This window comes from Watersipora subatra, chromosome 3 (assembly GCF_963576615.1).
Source record: "Watersipora subatra chromosome 3, tzWatSuba1.1, whole genome shotgun sequence".
In the NCBI taxonomy this organism is placed as follows: Eukaryota; Metazoa; Bryozoa; class Gymnolaemata; order Cheilostomatida; family Watersiporidae; genus Watersipora; species Watersipora subatra.
In genome coordinates this window covers 41,829,292-41,849,922 of record NC_088710.1, presented here as the reverse complement: position 1 = coordinate 41,849,922, position 20,631 = coordinate 41,829,292, and the positions used below count along the sequence as shown (strand labels likewise).

Below are 20,631 nucleotides of genomic sequence, written 5' to 3'. Positions count from 1 at the left end.
GTATTGCTCTTTGAAACATCAAACAAATTTCAACACAAAGTGTAGAACCTTCATGCAACTGATGGTTTGGTTAGTTTTAAATTATTATATTGTGCCATGTAGAACTTATACTGTATTATTGTGTTGTTACATTATATTCTGGTGTATTGTACTATAATAACTGTATTATGTTGTATTGTATGTAGTGTTGCATTAAATAGTGTTATAGGATTTATGTGTTGCATTATGCCGCACGATATTATATATCAATACATGTTTCATTGTATTTTAATCTATTGAGTTACATTGTATTATTATAGTGCTCACATATCAATTATTACTTTACATTATTACTATTGCTCCACATTGGCCAAGCATGGCGTTGACATGGTAATTCATTAGGCTGAACAAAATGGCGCCTTGAACGAAAACTGTATCAGTTCGTTACAGCCGTACCTAAATACGCTAGTGCCTCGACATGTGAAAACTGAAATAAGAGCAAATTTATGCGTAAAGTTATCCTTGAAATACAATAATCTTTCGTCATTGAGCATAAAAGCCAGTTCTCGGCGGCCACAATGCGAGTCACTATACGAGACAATTTGACTCAGCAGTTTTGAGTTCACAATCAATACTGTAGAAGATTTAACTTCATACATGTACAGGTATTAACTTTTTGAGCACTTTGTTTTATCTTTAATATAACATTTTCAGAACCAAGTATTTTCAAACTATTACAGCAACATTATAGACACTGCTTAATGACAACTTGGTTCAGATTTTTTAGCAAATAAAGATTATGAAACGTAAATCATGGAAAAAAGTAGTGCCAGTACTAATAACACAAATCAAAATCATACATCTAAGATGTAAACTGTAAAAGATTTACCTGTTTGATAACTAGACAACTTACTAATAGTTTTTACAGAGGACTGACGTTATGCAACAACATTGTGAAGCATCGTCATGCAAGACTTTAGGCATCAATGCACTGGTCTTTCAAGGTTTGATGCCATTTTTATTGATGAACGAACTGACTAAACATGAGTTAGCTTTCAATATATTTTCAATAGTTGAATCATTGTGAAAAGTAAAAAAGAAAAATTTTGTTGAATATTCTGATGAACACGACTTCAAACGCCTGTGACCTTATATTAGGCACCTATTGATCTTGTATGACCAGGTGACCTTGTATCACACTCCTAGGTTTTTTAAATACGCTTAAAATATACCGCTATTTCGTAGACTTTTACATACTCCTAACTAATTTCTGTGCCATTTCATTGGTTCATCGGGAATAGAATGCGCTTTGCACAAAGCCACAATAGTGAATTGTAGCTTACTAAGGTAAGCTGTGCATAGCTAATGCACATAGCTTGCTATGTTAGCACCACATAGCAAGCTATGTGGTACTAACATAGCAAGCTATGTGGTGCTAACATAGCAAGCTATGTTAGCACCACATAGCAAGCTATGTTAGCACCACATAGCAAGCTATGTGGTGCTAATAACAGTTGCGGACAATTTCAGTTGTAAACTGATGGCAGCTTCTAATTTCATTATTTATTGATGTTGCGCTTTAAAATAATAGTAATAAACTGGCAACTAATAAAAGCAATAATGAAATCTAGACATTTAAAAATATACTAATGGTCATAACTATAACCAAATATAATTAAAATGTAATGGATATCAAAGAGGAACAATTTCAATTTATATATATGAAATCTTTGATTAAAAAATGTTGAACCAACTCATGCTTCTTTGTTATGATATAGCAACACTTCCAATGTCATAACAAAGTTGGTAAGTGAATAAATGGCTATTTTCAGAAGCCAATTTATGAGTTGACACTAACGATAAACATATTACATCAAATGTAATAGGTCGAATGTCAAGCCATTTTCCCAGCAACATCATGCAAGTTGACAAAGTTTAAGGAGGAAATAACTCCACCATAACTCCGATATTTTTATCTATATTAAGAGTAAATTATCAACAAGAAAGTTTTTCTATGCAAATCCAAATGCCAGTTAATTCTCTAAACATGTTAATCCTCTAAGCTTATGTTAATCCTTTAAACTTATGTTATATAATAAATCCTGGAAAAATATCATTTGTTTCCATATTCTTTCAACCAAAAACTCCATAAACAGTTAATAGAACGGTTAGTGTTTTATACAAAAATGTGCTAAGTTTCTGCGATTATAGCGAGTGGCACCATTAAAACAACTGACTCATTACATAAATGGTGTAAGTTTCTAACAAGCATAACAGAGCTGTAGTGACGCGCTCATGGCATGTGACTGGAATATATACCAACCATACTTTACCGAGCAGAATACTGTTTGCTATTAAACCTCGTCCACAAGCCTTCATCTACCTCATCCGTTATTGTTTCCAGATTCAACAGGTGTTCTATGGTCACCTCTGTGAAAGGTTTATCACAGACTCCCTCTTTCAGTCCTTGTTCACTGAATGCAATACATGTCGCTACACAGTGATTCATATCTAGCAAGGTTTCTTCAAATAGCAATTCATCCGAACTTTGGTCTTTCAACTTCATCTTAGTGGACTTTATCACTCGTTGCCTCGACAACTCGTCTAACAAAACAGTAGTAACTATATACATGTACAGTAGATGTATACTATATACATGTACAGTAGATGTATACTATATACATGTCCAGTAGATGTATACTATATACATGTACAGTAGATGTATACTATATACATGTACAGTAGATGTATACTATATACATGTACAGTAGATGTATACTATATACATGTACAGTAGATGTATACTATATAAATGTACAGTAGATGTATACTATATACATGTACAGTAGATGTATACCATATACATGTACAGTAGATGTATACTATATACATGTTCAGTAGATGTATACTACATACATGAACAGTAGAGCATACTATATACATGTACAGTAGATGTATGCTATATACATGTACAGTAGATGTATACTATATACATGTACAGTAGATGTATACAATATACATGTACATTAGATGTATACTATATACATGTACAGTAGATGTATATTATATACATGTACAGTAGATGTATACTATATACATGTACATTAGATGAACAGCAACAGATAAAGGTGTGTTTTTTCATTGAAAAAGAAACGTACCTAAGATAAGCATTAAATGGAATTTTACACCGGAAACTCGTTTGCTTGAAATAAATACAATAGTTAAAAATGACATCAAAAACAAACTTGCTGTTAGTTCCGATACGTCGTAAGAAATGTTTACAATATAGAGAAAATAAAGTCAATGGAAAATATAAAAAACACTTCGAGAAAAAAAGTAACGGAGTATTTTTCTTCTTGATTTGTTGAGATGACAGATGAGTGTTACAGCTGTCAAGTCATACTATGACAGATGAGTGTTACAGCTGTCAAGTCATACTATGACAGATGAGTGTTACAGCTGTCAAGTCATACTATGTATGTCATCTGATGGTTACCATGGAGAGTCATTTGCTATTTATCTTAAAGTTTGCCAACCACACATAATAAGACAGGACTCAGTAGAGTAAATTAACCCTTTGACCAGGTATAAGCCCCCTCAAAAACAACCGAACTCATGTAATTTATTTTCAAAAATTCAATAAAATCGATATTTTATGAACATGCATAGCTCAAATCTTAAATTTATTTCTATGAACAAAAATTTTTGTACATAAACATTCATTCTCATATCTAGTACTAAAAAATACAACCATGTGCAATTGTCCCTGTATAAAATGCTTGGAAGCATTTTTTTTTTGTAGAATCAAACGCTATAACGTAGCCGTGCGAGCCACCATAACGATCATTTTCTCTGTATATTCCAAGTATATTAAAAGTCCAAAAAGTTTACATCACTTCTATTATTTGAATTATTTTTATTCTGATCAGACAAAAAATCACTAATGATCGCAGGATCAAATCTTTTATTTTACTGTTTTGAAAGTCGAGCCGATGTTGACTGGTTTTTCCGACTTTGATTCTTTTCCAAAGAGGCGTGATTTGTTTAGCTTTTAGCACAAAGCAACGCCTCTCAGACAATCGTTTCATATTGTAAATCATCGACCGATGTCTTGTTGATGATATTTAAAACTTACTAGTGTTCATATCCTTTGTTTAACGTAACTAGGCGACAGCTTTATAAACGCCTACCGAAATAGACATAAATGTCATTTCCACACGCAACCAGTAAATGACATTTTGGTCATTTCCCCTGCCAAAGGGTTAACAACCATTTGAATTAATTTTATGCTAAAACAAAAAATGGCATGATAGCAATGCTACATGCTGAAGTTGTGACCACTGAGCAGTGAGCAAGACTTATAGATTTGTGTATTTTAATAAGTTCATCAATAAATACTTTCAGCAACTGATGCTCTTGAGCTTAAATCAATCAAACAGGAATTAATTAAAAATATGCTATTAATTTGCCCCTAAAATTCATCACATGAAATAACTTTCAATGAAAATCGTATCGGCTGTGAGCTGTTACTACATTCAGGATGGCGAACGATGCGCTGATAACATAAATTATTTATAATATGCTAACCGGAGGTGTTGAAGTCTATAGTCTGTAAATCGTACTTTAACCCGACACCAATAGCTTTTACATAACTTTCTTTTAAACACCAGAACCTGCAACACATACAGATAACATTACAAGAATGTTTTAATGACAAAAGAGTGTTTTACATAAACATAAAAAAGAATGGTGAGAGAACCTTGATGGTTCAGTTACAAATACAAATATTTACTAAATTACTACGAATATATAATATAATAAAAGCAAGCTGTGGCAACCATTAAAATACTTTTTAAATTTATAACTTTTACGTAATAACACAAAATATAACATCTAAGTAACTAAAAATTCCATTGTCATACAGCCCACGACCAAAGTGATATTGGAAAAACAAGAAAGGGTACTGATGGTTGAGAAATGCAATATTAGCAGTCAAATGGCACTGAAGTTCAATAGGATAACTGCAATGGTAGCTGTAATATACTGTGTGTTATTATGTACAACAAACAGCAATAATGAAAGGAAAAGATTATATGTTTATATCTTCCCCCTGCAATAGGAGAAATGCAATATTAGAAGTCAAATGCACTGATATTATTAGAATAACCAATATTATTAATATAGTAATACAGTAATAATAGAAAACCAATGCACAATTGTTTACATTTCAAAACATCATAGCAACCAATATCAAGAAGTTGTGATATTTTATCTAGATTTTTAGAAAATCTAATTAACAAAATTATTTAGCAAAAATAATAACAGTAACATATTGCCCAACATCGGTCACTATATACTTTGATCTCGTAAATTCGAATGACTTCTTATAATTATATCTTATAAATTCGAATAATTATTCTTATAATTAAGCATCGTAATAACCTTATAAGATTCGTTGGAAAAATATCATCGTCATTCCCTTTAATTTCGCTGCTTTGGACATCAGTTGGAATACCAAAGTACTCGTTATAAGTGTCCAAAATGTCAGTTACATTGAAATCGGCAAAAAAGAAACGATTACTTTTCTGTACTTTTACGTTAATTACAGAAACCTCCAGCAATTAGACAATGCCATAGACTGGTGAAATGTGCACGTTTTTCTCGTGAAATGGGCACGACTTAATAGTTCTACTATTTGTTGCACAGCCTTATTGGCATTTCGATGACCGGTCTTAATTTTGATTAGATTTTTGGCCAAATTAATCTGTCTATTTATGTACAATCCGATCAGATGGGTTAGTTTTAGGATATTGTGGTAGCCTTTCAAAGGCTTGGTAACATATTTAATAAGGTTTATATGTGTTTTGTATCATTATTATACTTGAACGACTCTACAGAAAAATGGTTAAATGTGTTGAAGAAATTTCGGTACAAGGGTTTGGTGACGGCTGTTAACGCATAATTCTTCGGGAGTTGTGTGTACTTATGCATTTATCATAAATATCCCAAACAATCGCTTTGCTCGTGTAATATATAATTAATATTAATACTGTTTTAATTACTGGTTGAAATTAAAAATATAATTATTAATGTTGACCATATTCCCATGACCAAACACGAACGAAGCGATTGTTTGGGAGATTTATGATACCTGCATATGTGCACACAACTCACGAAAATTATTCATCAGCGGCCGTCGCAAATCCTTGTACCGAAATCTCATCAACGAATTTAACCATTTTTCAATGGAGTCGTTTAAGTATAATAACGATACAAAACACATATAAACCTATTTAACCCTTTCGCGGGCGAATTTTCAAAACTAAATCAGACTCCCATGGGCGAATTAATTTTCCAAAAAATCAATTTTTTTTAAAAGGTTCATACACTTTTCTGTGTGCTATTATGTGCATACATCTATGTTTAAAGGTGCATATGTATACATGTATATGTCTATAGGCATATATATATTATAAACAAATAAAAATGTATAACATAAAATATATGCTTTTCATAATAATTGTCTATTTACGAATGATATTTTCAAAAGCATTCTCCTTTACAAAGGCCCACATCACAGTCTTTGCACCATGTACTTGTTTGTGTAACAAAGAGCTCCCACAAAAATGTACTTCCTGGATTGACAGGCTTAAAAAACTTTTCAAAATACTCTACTGGTTGAGCATCTACTAGAGTAAATACTGGGCCTATCACTGCTATAAACTGCTGAATTGTAGGAGATTTATCTCTGTTTATGTTGGTTATATTCTGCCAGGCACTGGCATCACTCCTACTCACATCCTCATCATTACTGCTACCAGCCTTTTTATCACTGTCACTTCCAGATTTAAAGTCATTACAATCACAATTCAAACCTGATTCCCTGTCATCTCTTGCTACTAAATCTAAAAAGTCACTGTCAGCTCTGAATCTCTTAGTAATTTCGGTACTAGTACTTGCTTTATTAGAATAATCTCGGGAGGTTCTTCTAAAAGTCGCCATGACGGTAAACTAAAGTCAAACTCTCAAAAAATTCGGTAAATAAAAGCTAAAACCGAAGCAAGAAAAATAAAAGTGGATAAATTATTTAGAACAATTTTCTAATTTTTTTCGAAAGTTTATTTATTCATCACTGCTAAAAACGATCGTTTTTTTTCAACCTTGAAGTCAAATTTTGAGGCTAACCTAAACTACTATATCGTAGCTTGCTATTGGTAAAAAAGTAAACAAAAAACGGCATTTAGCTAACCAGAAACGGCAATAAAAAAATACGTTACCGAAACGACAAAAACGTCGCACTGCCCATTAGCAGCCGTATCGCAAAGCGACAAAAACGTCGCACTGCCCGCGAAAGGGTTAAATATGTTAGCAAGTCTTTATTATTTGTAGAAAATTTCCTCAACCTTACCCATCTGATGGGATTATAAATAAATAGACAGATTAATTCAGCCTGAAATCGTTATTAAAACTTGACAAGCCTTATTTTTATCAAAATTAAGACCGGCAATTGAAATGCCGAGCGACAGAGAATAGAACAATTAAGTCGTGCGCATTTCACGAAAAAAAACCGTACACATTTCACCAGTCTATAGCATTGTCCATTTGCCGAAAGTTTCTATAATTAACGTAGAAGTACTGAAAAGCAATCATTTATTTTTTGCCGATTTATAAGTAACTGACATTTTAGACACTTATGAGTACTTTGGTATTTCAACTGATGTCCAAAGCAGTGAGAGTAAAGGAAATGACGATGATATTGTTTTAACGATTCTTATGAGATTATTACAATATTTAATTATAAGAATAATATTCGATTTTATAAGATTTCATTATAAGAATAATTATTCGATTTTATAAGATTTAATTATAAGAATCAGCATTTGAATTTACAACATCTAAGTATATAGTGACCGATGTTGGGCAATATGTTACTGTTATTATTTTTTCTAAAAGGTTTTGTTAAATAGATTTTCTAAAAATCTATATAAATATCACAACTTCTTGATATTGTTAGCTATGATGTTTTAAAATGTGAACAAACTGTGCATTGGTTGTCTATTATTACTGTATTATCATATTAATAATATTGGTTATTCTAATAATATCAGTGCATTTTACTTCTAATATTGCATCTCTCCTATTGCGGAGGAGGGATATAAACATATAATCTTTTTCTTTCATTATTGCTGTTTGTTGTACATAATAACACCCACATCCAGTACATTACAGCTACCATTGCAGTTATCCTATTGCACTTCAGTGCCATTTGACTGCTAATATTGCATTTCTCAACCATCAGTACCCTTTCTTTTTTCCAATATCATTTTGGTCGTAGGCTGTATGACAGGGGAATTTCTAGCATTAAAAGTTGACTTGCAACAAAATTCACATTACAGTTATTTGATATGAAAAGATTCACCATGTCTTACTCTGTTGTGTTGTAGGTGCAAAATATGTGGAAAGGTGATTACAAGCTCTTAAAGATGTGGCTGCGTCAAAAAAGTCTATTTAATGAAATTAAGACCCATAAAAGGCTAAAACATCAGCTACAAGCTAATGCCATTTTTGTCTTTGTAGACCAACCCTGTCCCGGGATATATGCGTTTGAATGAGGCCCTCTTTTAAAAAGCTTACGTTCCAGCGGGTGCTTCTTTTGTGACGTCACTAGTGATACATCTGAAAAGAAACCACGAGCAATAAATATGAGGTCGCTTCCTTAGCCAATCATCAGCGCGAAACTTTTATATAGGCCGTAATAAAAGTTATCACTCGTAAAACGCGTTGTCTGTGATCTCAAATTTAGGGATTTTACTCTATTATTATTAAATTGCCTGGACATCGATATTTACTAAACTAATTAACATCGTTACTTTAATGAATTACTCGATCGACACATTTTATTGGCGAACAACATCATTGTAAAAGATGCTGTGAAAGTTACTGCGAAGGTGACTCCGAGTTTTCTGGGCATCAGTTTTCAGTGCTACTGAGGAAGATCGGAGAATGGAGGTAAATTTATCTTTTACTTTGAGTCTCCTATAGATATACTGTTGAGTTTACATTCAGATTATATTTCCCTGTTTGAGGCTAAAATGTAATTTCCTGCGCGTGCGACATACGTATGTACAGTAAGTTGTTTCCGGCTTCCTTTTAATCCATTGCGTCTAGCAATACAATGGCTTAGATTGATGAATATACTTAAGGTAATATTTTTAGTACTCATTAATACATGTACCAATTAATAAAATTATAACTTTTTGCCATCACTAATCATCGTTTTATAATTTTTTATCGGTTCACCTAGCTACATTTGCTTCAAATTTTCTGTGGCAGTTTTATCTAGTAAATTAAATTTATGATTTGACTCTTGATGTTCACTTCTCACTTGTAGAAAGTGAAGAAAATCGATTGATCAATGCAAATCTCTAACTTCCAGAACCAAGCTTTGAATCGTTGGCTTAACGTACTTACGCCTTTGTTAAACATTTATTCATTTTTAAAATTACACTCGCAATCTATCTAAATCCCAATTTGAAAGCTTTCAGTAGATACGCGTTAGAATGACATATCTATGAATGACATATATTTATTGCATTTGTTTTACTGATTACAGGATGTTTATGTCGTCCCACCAGCCGAAGCAGCTTTGTCAGTGTGGAAAATGCCATAAGTGAAAAAGAGAGACTTGAATGTGTGCTGCATAAATCATGATGTTTTGTTTGAGTTTGCTGCAGTAGATGAATCTGTCTTATCGTATCAGCTAAAACTACATGAGTGGCCACAACTGGATGAATATTTTTAATAAAAGCTTTATGCTGAGATGAAAATTCTTTTGCTCGTAAAAATTATATAATATTGTTGAAGATAATGCAAAACATGATTTGCAGCAAATTGTAGTGAATTGGATACGGTTTATGGATGTCCGCAGAACTGGAGAATGTGAGTTCAAATCCAGTTTGCAGCAGATTTCTCATCCTTAAAACTATGCCTATGTATAGTCTTTTCAAAGACACAATTTGCTTATTTTACTTACGGTTGCAAGAAACTAGTTTTCGGTGTGGGCAATGGTATACAGCCCAACCCCCCCCCCCGGATAGGCGTCGGGCATAATGTGAGCGGGGCTTTTAGGAGGCTGTATATCATTAGTGTGGGTAGCGACGGAACTGTGCCGATACAAAAACCTTATTCTACATAGTTTGCTTGACATAATTACCGTAGACCGGTAGAATTGGTAGTTGGTACTCAAATGTTTACACAGCATTTGGAGAAAGTGAGTAAGACAAATTTTCAATTTTCGTTATTTGAGGCCTTTGAAACATTCATAATAATGTATCTGTAGCGGGGTTTAAAATTTTACTTTAGCCAACGTGAGCAAATACAAAATAAAATATATGCCAATAGAGCCGTGTAGGACTAGACTTTTATCGCAAAAAGCCGATGTGAATACGAGATATATTGACAGATATATCACGCGTGACATCATTTTGGGCACGTCTGGGCATGTTTTTTAGCCTGAGCATTTATACCGCGATCAGATTTTTTCGATTTTAATTTTAAAATATCTTGGCAATGAGATCGCCTAACACAACAAACAACATATCAACTGATAAAGAAATGCTTTCTTTAAAAATCACCTCAAATTTGACGCAACCACATCTTTAAAAGCTCCAAAACGAACAGAAAATCGCAGCCACTCGAGACCGCCGTAGTTTGGATTTACTTTCCAAATATCTCAAATGTGACATAGTTGTGAGAGATGGTTTCTGTTTACACTTTCATGCAGCCTTATTTGTCGAAATATTTTCACAAATATACTTCACACATTCAATTAAACAATTTCTATTGTTCTTACGTGTCTGTTTTATCGTCATCGTAATGCTGTCACTTTTAGCACTGATATCATATAACTTACCGTAAAAATTCGTTTAATTTTTTAGCCTTAGCTTGAAGGAGTACATATCATTGTCTGACAATCATGACGAGCCTGTTGGTCACCTGTGATAATCGAAAAGTGCTGCAGAAAGTATTTGCGAAGTATTAGGTCACATGGTCAGATTACGACTTGCCGATTAGACCAAACCGAAACAAAAATGTAAAGTAGCGAGCATCTATATTCGATACGAGGTCTTCGGTAAAACCCGAAGTGTTTGTCATAAACTAGTGCTACGATAAGTTTTATATTGAGCTTTTTATTGGCCTTTCAATTCACGTGAGAATATCACGTGAAACGACAATAACCAAATTTCATGGCTACGTCAGAGAAATGAACAGATTCCAATATACAGCGGCTCTTCGTTTTTGAGCTTTTAAGAGCTTGTAATCACATTTCCACATATTTGGCACCTACAACACAACAGAGTAAGAGACATGGTGAATCTTTTGATACCAAATAACTGTAATGTGAATTTTATTGCAAGTCAACCTTTAATAATGACAATATTATTAATACTTACGATGTTAGCTCTGACACATACCTGTAGAAGGCATGGAGTTTGTTATCAGATTTGTCTATTTGTCTCCATTCATTATCTGTAAACTGTTTTCGCATTAGCCGGAAATATTCACGTAAATCTTTATTTATGGGACGATCCATAGACATAACATCTACTCCGACTCTGGCACCGCTCTCTAAGGCTAGAACAACCTTTAAATATACTCTTCGCATTAAGAAACTTTGTTCTATGAAACAATGATCTTCAAACATCGATTTAAAAAGGTTGCAATATTCAGATTTGAATTGTCTGCTCATTCATAAGTCAAAATAAATAAAAAAGCAACATGAAGACCGGTCAGTTTAAATATGTTTACAGTTTTACATACAAGATATTAAGATAAGACTTTCATATATGTGATAATTACTGTGATATTCTTTGCATATAATCTTATGCTATTTTAGGCCAAATTAGAGTTTACACACTAATAAACATGCTCTGCTTTTTCATTTCTCTACTACACAATCAGATGTAGCAACTTCATTATACTGAATAATAGGCCAGCAACCTAAAAAGCAGTCAGTAAACTTGCATTTTTCACAGGTACTTAGTCTATTGTACTTAGTCCTGTTTTTCTTAGTCCAGGTGCTACTAGCAAAGAATAAAAAACCGGCTGGCGTAATTACCACCAATCCTGGAGAACTGCTATACTTGATAGCTACTTCCAACAAACAGCACATGGTTTTTTACGATGCAGTTGTACTACCGTTTAACTATAAATTTTGTCCCTGCCACTAACCCAATCGCCATGATGTGAGACATTGATATCTATTATGTCTAACCCTGGTAGAAATGGTCGACCTTCAGCCGTACGAGAAAATGTAATATTGCTGTTTGAGCTACCAATGACTTCTTGTATTCCTTTCCTCAGCATAAGCCTGCCAATCTGCAATAGATCATTGTACGTCATTTATAATGAAAGCTACATTTCAACCACTTTGAGATAAATTTATATTACAAAAGGAAAATAATTTCCTGCTTGCTTATACAACAAAAAGCAGTTGTTAATTATTACACCAGTGCAATTTTTTAGCCATTGAACAACGAAACTTTCAACCTTGACGAACATTACACAACAGTAACTACCTGTATGATCATCAACCTTGATGAACATTACACAACAGTAACTGCCTGTATGATCATCGAAACTTTCAACCTTGACGAACATTACACAACAGTAACTACCTGTATGATCATCAACCTTGATGAACATTACACAACAGTAACTGCCTGTATGATCATCAACCTTGATGAACATTACACAACAGTAACTACCTGTATGATCATCAACCTTGATGAACATTACACAACAGTAACTGCCTGTATGATCATCGAAACTTTCAACCTTGACGAACATTACACAACAGTAACTACCTGTATGATCATCAACCTTGATGAACATTACACAACAGTAACTGCCTGTATGATCATCAACCTTGATGAACATTACACAACAGTAACTACCTGTATGATCATCAACCTTGATGAACATTACACAACAGTAACTACCTGTATGATCATCAACCTTGATGAACACTACACAACAGTAACTACCTGTATGATCATCAACCTTGATGAACACTACACAACAGTAACTACCTGTATGATCATCAACCTTGATGAACATTACACAACAGTAACTACCTGTATGATCATCAACCTTGATGAACATTACACAACAGTAACTGCCTGTATGATCATCGAAACTTTCAACCTTGACGAACATTACACAACAGTAACTACCTGTATGATCATCAACCTTGATGAACATTACACAACAGTAACTGCCTGTATGATCATCAACCTTGATGAACATTACACAACAGTAACTACCTGTATGATCATCAACCTTGATGAACATTACACAACAGTAACTACCTGTATGATCATCAACCTTGATGAACACTACACAACAGTAACTACCTGTATGATCATCAACCTTGATGAACACTACACAACAGTAACTACCTGTATGATCATCAACCTTGATGAACACTACACAACAGTAACTACCTGTATGATCATCAACCTTGATGAACACTACACAACAGTAACTACCTGTATGATCATCAACCTTGATGAACATTACACAACACTAACTACCTGTATGATCATCAACCTTGATGAACATTACACAACAGTAACTACCTGTATGATCATCAACCTTGATGAACATTACACAACAGTAACTACCTGTATGATCATCAACCTTGATGAACATTACACAACAGTAACTACCTGTATGATCATCAACCTTGATGAACACTACACAACAGTAACTACCTGTATGATCATCAACCTTGATGAACATTACACAACAGTAACTACCTGTATGATTATCAACCTTGATGAACACTACACAACAGTAACTACCTGTATGATCATCAACCTTGATGAACATTACACAACAGTAACTACCTGTATGATCATCAACCTTGATGAACATTACACAACACTAACTACCTGTATGATCATCAACCTTGATGAACATTACACAACAGTAACTACCTGTATGATCATCAACCTTGATGAACACTACACAACAGTAACTACCTGTATGATCATCAACCTTGATGAACATTACACAACAGTAACTACCTGTATGATCATCAACCTTGATGAACATTACACAACACTAACTACCTGTATGATCATCAACCTTGATGAACATTACACAACAGTAACTACCTGTATGATCATCAACCTTGATGAACACTACACAACAGTAACTGCCTGTATGATCATCAACCTTGATAAACATTACACAACAGTAACTACCTGTATGATCATCAACCTTGATGAACACTACACAACAGTAACTACCTGTATGATCATCAACCTTGATGAACATTACACAACAGTAACTACCTGTATGATCATCAACCTTGATGAACATTACACAACACTAACTACCTGTATGATCATCAACCTTGATGAACACTACACAACAGTAACTACCTGTATGATCATCAACCTTGATGAACATTACACAACAGTAACTACCTGTATGATCATCAACCTTGATGAACATTACACAACAGTAACTGCCTGTATGATCATCAACCTTGATGAACATTACACAACAGTAACTACCTGTATGATCATCAACCTTGATGAACATTACACAACAGTAACTACCTGTATGATCATCAACCTTGATGAACATTACACAACAGTAACTACCTGTATGATCATCAACCTTGATGAACACTACACAACAGTAACTACCTGTATGATCATCAACCTTGATGAACATTACACAACAGTAACTACCTGTATGATCATCAACCTTGATGAACATTACACAACAGTAACTGCCTGTATGATCATCAACCTTGATGAACATTACACAACAGTAACTACCTGTATGATCATCAACCTTGATGAACATTACACAACAGTAACTGCCTGTATGATCATCAACCTTGATGAACATTACACAACAGTAACTACCTGTATGATCATCAACCTTGATGAACATTACACAACAGTAACTACCTGTATGATCATCAACCTTGATGAACATTACACAACAGTAACTACCTGTATGATCATCAACCTTGATGAACATTACACAACAGTAACTACCTGTATGATCATCAACCTTGATGAACACTACACAACAGTAACTACCTGTATGATCATCAACCTTGATGAACATTACACAACAGTAACTACCTGTATGATCATCAACCTTGATGAACATTACACAACAGTAACTGCCTGTATGATCATCAACCTTGATGAACACTACACAACAGTAACTACCTGTATGATCATCAACTTAGTTAGCAATAAAACGAACTTTTTGTGTGAAAGGGTGATTGGATGATCATAAAAAGTGACTCAGAAAGAAATAGAAGTTGATTACAAATGAATAACATAATAAAATAACAAACAAGCAATGGAAGTACTGAAGCACACTTTGAACCAAAATAAGAGGTAAAAGTGTAACAAAAGTAGACTTTCAATGTCAAATTACATGTGAAAACTAAACTAGAAAACCATTGCAAATTTGATAAAAAATAAATACCAAATATGCAATCAAAATGTAACAACCAGCTAAAAGTCGAATATTAGATGGTATAAGAAAAAAATAGGCTATTAGGGTTGTACTGGTAAAAACCAGCAGTTTTAATGGTAAAACTGTCCTGGGAAAAACTGTTTTTACCAGATGAGTCGGTCAAACCTGAAAAAAATTTTTTTTTGTCGCAACCGGTTTTTTGTCGCCTTAATCTGGCATTACTTCATATTACAGCTCTATATATCGTGTTTTAATCATTTTGTAATAGTTACATGTATTTGTTGTTGTAGAGTAGTGCGAGCATTCCTTGCAGTAAATGGGTGAATAACATATATGTATACATTATAACATTTACGAATATAATATATATGTGCATGACGTACAAGTGTAGGATGAGAAAGCATAAGTGTCACCCAAGTTAAAGATACATGTGTTAGAGGAGGTTGCTCAAGTGCAGCAACATCCTCACTCAACCGGCCCATCTGAAGACAATGCAACTTGTTCTGCTTCTTGAGAGCTACTTGGTATTGGTGACGCCGTCAGTGTTAAAATTTGATGTTTAGCTAAATGTCCTCTCATGCAATCAGCTTTAGCACTGACCTTTGAACTGCCAAACTTGCATTCAATGTGTGAAAGTTTGTCGTTCACATATACTTTATCAAAATCAGCCCATATTGGGTTCCTCGGTCTACCTCCTGGCCAGGCTTGGGGCCACTAGTGAGTATTGACCGCACTGCACTATTTGCTGGCTAGACGACAGTAAGGTGCACTAGGCACTGCACTAGTGCATGGCATAGTAATAATATAAAATGCACTAGGCACTGCACTAGCAGAAATTCTTGTGCACTAGGCACTGCACTAGCACTTGTGCATCGAAAAGTGAAGTCAAAAATGCACTAGGCACTGCAATAGCAAAAATTATTGTGCACTAGACATTGCACTAGCACTAGTGCAGTGTAAAATCATAAATGCACTAGGCACTTCACTATTAAACTTCACTAGGCACTAGACCAATGAGCTTTTTTGCTATAGCAGCTGCAAGAATTGCTTGCTAATCAACAGATATCTACTGCTATCCGCTGCAATAATACAATTATAGCCGTGCCAAGGATGTCAGCCATGTATTTGTCAAATAAACTAGCCTCACCTAAAATTTCAAACAAACCATAGACCTACAATAATGCTCAATATTAAATAGTGCAGATGACAACAGATATCAAATAGTGCAATGTATTACAATTACAATAACTAAATATACTAAGCAAGCATGGAATGGAAGAATTCACTTCTTATTACATAAATGTACTATTTACAACAAGAAAATCTACCCTTGGATAAACCAGTATCATGTAAACAGTAAGTCATATTGATGGCAAAGTTGATAAGCAATATTGTTCAGAGAAGATGTTTATTAGACCGAAGGAACATTAGCCTTTCAAAGTTGGCGTCAGTCAGTTTAGATCTAGTTTAGACTAGTGCATACTATGTCGCACTAGGCACTGCACTTGCACTAGTGCATTTATAAAAAAGTTTCCAATCCGCACTAGGCATTGCACTAGAGCATTTTATGTTGCCCTGTGCACAGCACTTGCACTAGTGCGTTTATGGGAATTTTCTAATTCGCACTAGGCACTGCACTAGTACATACCATGTCACACTAAGCACTACACTTGCGCTAGAGCATCCAGGGACTCATGTCAAATTTGCACTAGCATTGCACTAGACATTTCTATTTTTAAATTGCACTGCACTATGCACTGCACTAGTGCAGTGCGCACTGCACTGCTAGTGGCCCCAAGCCTGCTCCTGGCATTGTGTAAAATGGAAATTACAAGCATTGTCCACAGTGGAATGAAAACTATGAAGTTAGTTGTGCGAAACTGCTATTCATATTTATATGAACCGAGTAGCCATTGGCTAGTAGCCAGTGCCCTTGTGAACTGTTAGTAGGCCTAGTTGATTGAAGTTAAATTTAACAGCAAACTTCAAAAGGTCTCAAAACCTGTGACAATGGACAGACAGACACTGATGGTTTCAGATGAGTGTTCAAGAGAATTATCTGATGTAAAGGAATTCAATTACAATGAATTATGTTGAAAGTCCCACAACTCTCTCTCTCTCTCAAACCATCAAGCTCAATTTCTATTTCAACTATGAAGCATGACTTCATAGTTAAAATGAAGCATAACGTCTGAGCATGACTCTCGGCATGCTCAGACGAAATATCTCATCAGCACCACCTAAAATCAAAATAATCGCATATAAGACCTTATGTCGACCAAAACTGAAGTTTGCTCTTGAGGTATGAGACCCGAGCGAAAAAAAGTATCTACAATTGCTTGAAATGGTCCAGAACAAGGCAACGCGTTTTATAAGTAATTTGAGGGGAAGGCAGGGAGTCACACAAGAAAAAGAACAGTTGGGGCTTGTGACTTTGGAAGAACGTAGACAGGTCCAAAGGGTTAAAACTCTACATACTATTATAAAATCAACAGACCCATCTTTGAAGGTATTAAACGATTTTATTGACACTTGTTTTAAGGATGATCGTCCACAAACACGGGCTAAATCCAAGGGACAACCTTTGGCAATTTCTAGTAACCGCGATAAATGTTTAAATAGTTTTATACCGAGAACCACTCGCGAACTTAGAATTTAACCATTTTTTACCAATTGATCCTGATGGTCTCCCCTTCCGCCTCGGGGCGGTCTAGGGGCTCTACTTTAACATGAACTCAGTCTCCCTTTAATGTCATTGTTGTAAGACATACTTCAATATATTAGGTACATGTATTTACAAATATAATATCCCCTCTACTTCTACATGTATAACAATATATGTGTATTTACATCACAAACTCACAATACAATCACTTTATAGATGGATTGAATTTATACAAAGAAGAGCCGTGAGATTTATATGTAATTTGAAAGGAGTTGCTAGCGTAACGGAAGCTCGAGAGAATATCCAGTTGGAAGTTTTAGAGATCAGAAGAAAACGAGCAAGACTCAACCTTTTAATAAACATTTTATCTAATAGCACACACTCAGCGCTAATTGAAAGTTTTAATTTTTTAATGTCCCAACCACACCAGTATGACACCAGATCATCTCGGTCTAACGCTCCAAAGGCAATCGCCTGCAACACAAACACATATTTTAACAGCTTCATTCCACGAACTTCTCGGGATATTAGATTGGGAGATCATTAGAACAGGAAAGTTTTATTAATTGATGTTTTAAATTCACTTGTTCAAATAGATAAATTTTTATTCTTATACAATCTATGCAAACGGTCTCCACTTCCTCCTTTTGAGGTCTCGAGACTCTTTTTAATCAGAATCAGAATCAGAATAGGGAGTATGTTAGCCCCTAAAAAAATTTTCCAGTTTTGCTCCGTTTTTTCCAGTTTCGGACAGTATTTACCAGTTTGTCCCGCTTTCCTGGTAAAAGCTGTTTTTCTCCCGGCAAATTTTACAACGCTGTAGGCTATCCTAAAATAACCAGACTCTTACCAAAGAGCTTATTGCCGGAGCTTGAAAAACAAACTGTTCAATTCTTTGTCTTTCTTCTTCTTGAATACATTTATTTGCGTGATTCCACTGAGTGGCTACAGGTTTCCAAAGTTGGCAGTTCAGTGCCCAACGTAACCATCTTGTTGATGAACAATCCATTACAGGCCTAAAAAATAAACTTGCTATAATTGATGGAACCATTACACAAAATTATTAAACAATTGCACTGACTTGAAGTGTAAAACTTTGAAAGATTGCACACGTCCATGCAAAATATACACTATTGTGAATGGAGACAAAATCTTGGGGAAGAAGTCACTTGATCAGGCGCCAGATGATTTTCATTCAACAAACGCACGAAACGTCCTCGCTGCTACACCGGAAATGTATACAATTAGATAATAAGTTTGCGAATGTTCTGCGACTAAATTGGATGGGTATCTCCAGAGCCGCATAGCTTCACAAAGTTCCGCAACCAAAAAAAGCGAATAGGGGGGGGGGGGTGGGGGCGCGCTCGTTTTAAACAAACAAGCTACGTCCATTTTTTTTTATAATATATCCGTAAGAGAGGCTGCGACAATAACCAACAAAAATTACTCCCATTGTATGTCGCTTTGAAGTTGATTATTGTATTATACACCATTTAAAAGAAGACAAAATTTTCTACAATATATCACTAATAACCTTTTGTAAAATTGTAAAGTAAATGCAAAAAAATGAGAGCGAGATACCGTATGAATATTCCATTAGAGATCAGTATGTCGATCGGGTTTGTTTGGAAACAAGCATTTTTGTTTCCGGTTTTGGTCGCACGACTTTTGTGAAGCTATACGGCTCTGGGTATCTCGGATTTGCCTGTTTGGACTTTCCATGTAATTACTCGAGCGAGATGAGTAGTTCGGGGACTATTTCACGCGATATCATTATAGGCATTATTGTTTAGAATAAACTCTGAAGTTTTACCTCAAACATGTCACAAAATCATTTTGGTTAGCGCAAGTGTCAAGGTTTGAAACGATAGATGACCAACAAGTCAAAAGAAACAATAAATTGCGGGATCATGGAACACCACAACTGCTGCAAAACATTGCACTAAGCACTGCGATACATCAACGAGCAAGCCTGAAAATCTAGGGCCATTGCTATGCTGCTAGAATTATCAAGCATGGGAGTTGTCCAACCACCACAGCCGATGCAATGTGAATATATGGGACATCAGTTGGATTGAGAGTTGTCTGATGATTATAATGAAAAGCTTATGAATGAAAAACAGCACAAAATTGCTACTAAACCATGATTACTATTGACCAATACCACCTAATATGAAAGAGACTAACTGGCTGCAACAATCACTAATGGCTATTCAGTGAAGCAAACAACTCTACAGAGTGTCAAGCACAAGGAAAGGTATATCACCAATATTACAGGAGCCAGCTTGATTTATGACTTGTTGGAGCGAAGTAGCAGTCAGCATACACAAGATCAGCAACCAGTCATCAACAAGACAATTATTTGCAACACTTTATTTAGTATATTTAAATATAGCTTATAGCATTATTTTGGTCTAGAAAATGTTGTATTGTACAGCAGTAGAAAATTATGGCATAATTTTCCATTAACT

General features: G+C 34.7%; 2 protein-coding genes across 3 annotated transcripts in view; one reads left to right on the top strand and one right to left on the bottom strand.

Annotated features, from left to right (window-relative positions):
* Positions 1 to 20,631, top strand: part of LOC137391377 (tubulin alpha-1A chain) — a 50,884-nt gene that overhangs the window by 17,450 nt on the left and 12,803 nt on the right. The window lies entirely within an intron of this gene.
* LOC137391181 (L-aminoadipate-semialdehyde dehydrogenase-phosphopantetheinyl transferase-like) lies at positions 1,523 to 19,362 on the bottom strand. 2 transcript variants are annotated; one of them, XM_068077562.1, is made up of 5 exons: positions 19,011 to 19,362; positions 12,211 to 12,357; positions 11,454 to 11,623; positions 4,567 to 4,652; positions 1,523 to 2,583 (listed from the first exon to the last, which is right to left on the bottom strand). In XM_068077562.1, the coding sequence occupies exons 1-5, from the start codon at positions 19,209 to 19,211 to the stop codon at positions 2,309 to 2,311; spliced, it is 879 nt and encodes a 292-aa protein (XP_067933663.1). In that variant the 5' UTR covers positions 19,212 to 19,362; the 3' UTR covers positions 1,523 to 2,308. The 2 variants fall into 2 exon arrangements, with proteins under 2 accessions (XP_067933663.1, XP_067933664.1); XM_068077563.1 differs by having other exon boundaries at positions 2,293 to 2,453.

Coding starts and splice junctions, on each gene's coding strand:
- LOC137391181 (XM_068077562.1), bottom strand. CDS start 19,211: ATGGTTCCATCAATTATAGCAAGTTTATTTTTTAGGCCTGTAATGGAT. Junction 4,653..11,453: donor AAACTCCATGCCTTCTACAG/GTATGTGTCAGA, acceptor TATGTGTTGCAG/GTTCTGGTGTTTAAAAGAAA. Junction 2,584..4,566: donor TATAGACTTCAACACCTCCG/GTTAGCATATTA, acceptor CTGTTTTGTTAG/ACGAGTTGTCGAGGCAACGA.